Source organism: Fukomys damarensis, unplaced genomic scaffold, assembly GCF_012274545.1.
Source record: "Fukomys damarensis isolate Sample0158 unplaced genomic scaffold, DMR_v1.0_HiC HiC_scaffold_13, whole genome shotgun sequence".
Lineage (NCBI taxonomy): Eukaryota > Metazoa > Chordata > Mammalia > Rodentia > Bathyergidae > Fukomys > Fukomys damarensis.
This window is the reverse complement of record NW_022900925.1, coordinates 38,670,335-38,672,738: the sequence shown is the minus strand read 5'-3', so window position 1 is coordinate 38,672,738 and position 2,404 is coordinate 38,670,335. Positions and strand designations below refer to the sequence as shown.

General features: G+C 45.7%; 1 protein-coding gene across 1 annotated transcript in view; it reads right to left on the bottom strand.

Annotated features, from left to right (window-relative positions):
• The window catches only part of Cd300lg (CD300 molecule like family member g), a 14,216-nt gene extending 11,835 nt beyond the window's left edge, over positions 1-2,381 (bottom strand). The window contains exon 1 of the mRNA XM_033763140.1: positions 2,327-2,381. Coding sequence (XP_033619031.1) covers positions 2,327-2,381 — 55 coding nt within the window. The remainder of the gene's footprint in view (positions 1-2,326) is intronic.
• Positions 2,382-2,404: the final 23 nt, after the last annotated feature.

The window sequence follows — 2,404 nt, the reverse complement described above, 5'->3', positions numbered from 1 at the left end:
TTCAGTGCCAGGTGGAACCCAGGGTGGGTTGTGTTGGGCAGGTGAGTTTCTTCTTCCAGAGAACACACGGGCAAGTCTTGCTCTTTTAACTGTTTGACAATCTCTGCCTTTTTGTTTTGTTTTTGTTGTTTTTTATTGTTTTTGTTTTTTGAGACAGGCTCTCATTACGTAGTTGAGACTGACCTGGAACTCACTATGTAGCCCGGGCTGGTCTCAAACTCACAGCAATCCTCCTGCCTCAGCCTCCCCAGTGCTGGGATTACAGGCGTGTGCCACCACGCCCGGCAATCTCTGCCTTTTATTTGGAGGCTTTAAACATTTTTTTTAAAGAGCAACTTTATTGAGAGATAACCTACATACCATAAAATTCATTCATTTGCTGAGTGCATCTCAAGTTTTAAAATATATTCACAGTTTTACAACCATCATTGTAATCACATTTTAGGACATTTTCTTCATCTTGAAAATCCATCATCATGGAGACACCCAGGAGCATTACTTTTCTGACTCTGGAGTTGCCTGTTCTGGGTTTTTTCATATAAATGGCATCAGGCAACACGTGACCAGCTGATTTCACCATGTGCTCAATCCAGGTGGGTGAGGCCCTCCTGACGAGGGCATGCTTTTATGGGGACATATTTCTAATTTATCCTGGGCAGATACCTAGGAGTGAACTTGCTGTTCTATAAGGCAACTCTATGATTAACCGTTGTGCAATTTCCTTTTTGACATTTATTTTAGAAAATCATGTATGGGTGCTTTATAGTATCTATGGATATAATAATATAAAAATAGTACTTTTATCCTATTAAGAAATTGTTTTATTTGGAGTAAGCCACATAATTCCGAACATTAAACCACTTTAGAATACATTCAACCTGATCATGGTATATTATTATTCTCTTGGTATCCTTGGTGAAAATGTAGCTAATAAAAGTTTTCAGGATTTTTATATCAATATTTATAAACAAACCTAGTCTGTAAGGATTCTTCCTCTTTTTTAAAAAAGTTTTTACTATCAACTCTCAACTTTTTCAAAATTGTAGCATGGAAAGGATATGGAGCTTTCTTTTTATTTTAATGCCCTAGAAGAGCCATAGATAAGTGTTCTTTACACCTGTGGAGGTTTGGGCCGTTAACTACCCCTGCCTGGGGCTCTTGACAGCTGTACTCTGTCCAAATTGGCCAGCTCACATTTTCCCTCCTTCTGGGCTAATTTTAGAACTTAAAAAAAAAAAAAAACAGTACCGGGGATTCAACTCAGGACTTTGCATTTGCAGATTTTGGTACTTCGTGTAATAGCGATACTGCTGGTGCCGTTGCTGGTACTGGTGGTACCTCTGGACCAGCCCAAGCGGGAGCCCTGGGCGCGCAAAGCTCTGAGGAGCCACATGCGCCCCGGCTGCAGCGCCCTCTTGCGGCCCAGCTCCCTTACTGTGCGCTGGCGTCTGAATTAGGCTGTTTTTCTTTCCAGAGGAGGAAACCCAGGTGAGCGTGGAGGCCGCTTCGCCACCATAACGGTGGTGGCCCCTGACAGGACTCCTGCCCTTGCACAGGCGCCGCGGGAGGCCGCGGCCCGGTCCATCTCTGAGGGCCGCGGTCACCTTTTATGCCCTTCAGTTCCCTTCGACCACAGCAGGACACTGTGGTGCCGTCTTTGAGAACAGACCCTGGATTTCCCGGCCTCTGGAGCTCTAAGGAATAAATCTCTATCATTTAGAAAAAAGCCAGCCCTGCTCCTTTGTATGGCAGTAGGAGCTAAGGTTTTAATTTGCTTTTCCTCGCAACAAATGATATTGGATGAGCATTTCTCGTATGCCTAGTAACGTTTATCTTCTTTTCGAAATACCCATTTTGGGTTTGGGCTGTTTGACCCTTTATTACCGAGTTGCAGGGTACAAGTCCTTTGTCAGGTACCTACACTGGGACTGTTTCTTCCCCTTACCATCTATTTTCTTCATCCTCCTTTTGGATGAATACAAGTGTTAAATTTCGAAGTCCATTTATCAGGGTGTGTTTTGTTTGTTTGTTTGTTTTGGGATCCAACTCAGGACCTTGCGCTTGCGAGGCAGGCGAGGTGCCACTGAGCTAAATCCCCGGCTCTCATTTATCAGTTTTTAGAATCCATGTTTTTTGTATTTTAAGAAATTTGTGCGGGCCGGGGATTTAGCTGAGTGGTTCTGCCGCCTGCCACGGAAGCGCAAGGACCGGGACCCGAGTTGGATCCCCGGTGCAGTTAAAAAAGAAAAAAAATCAGTGGTGTGGCTGGCCATATGTCCCAAGCTCCTCAGCCGGGTGCGCCGCGTAGCGGGGTCCGTCGCCCCACCCGGGTCTGTGGAGGGCAGCAGGGTCCCCTGAGTCCGGGACAGGCGCAGGTTCATGACGCCGCGCCCTCTGCAGCCCT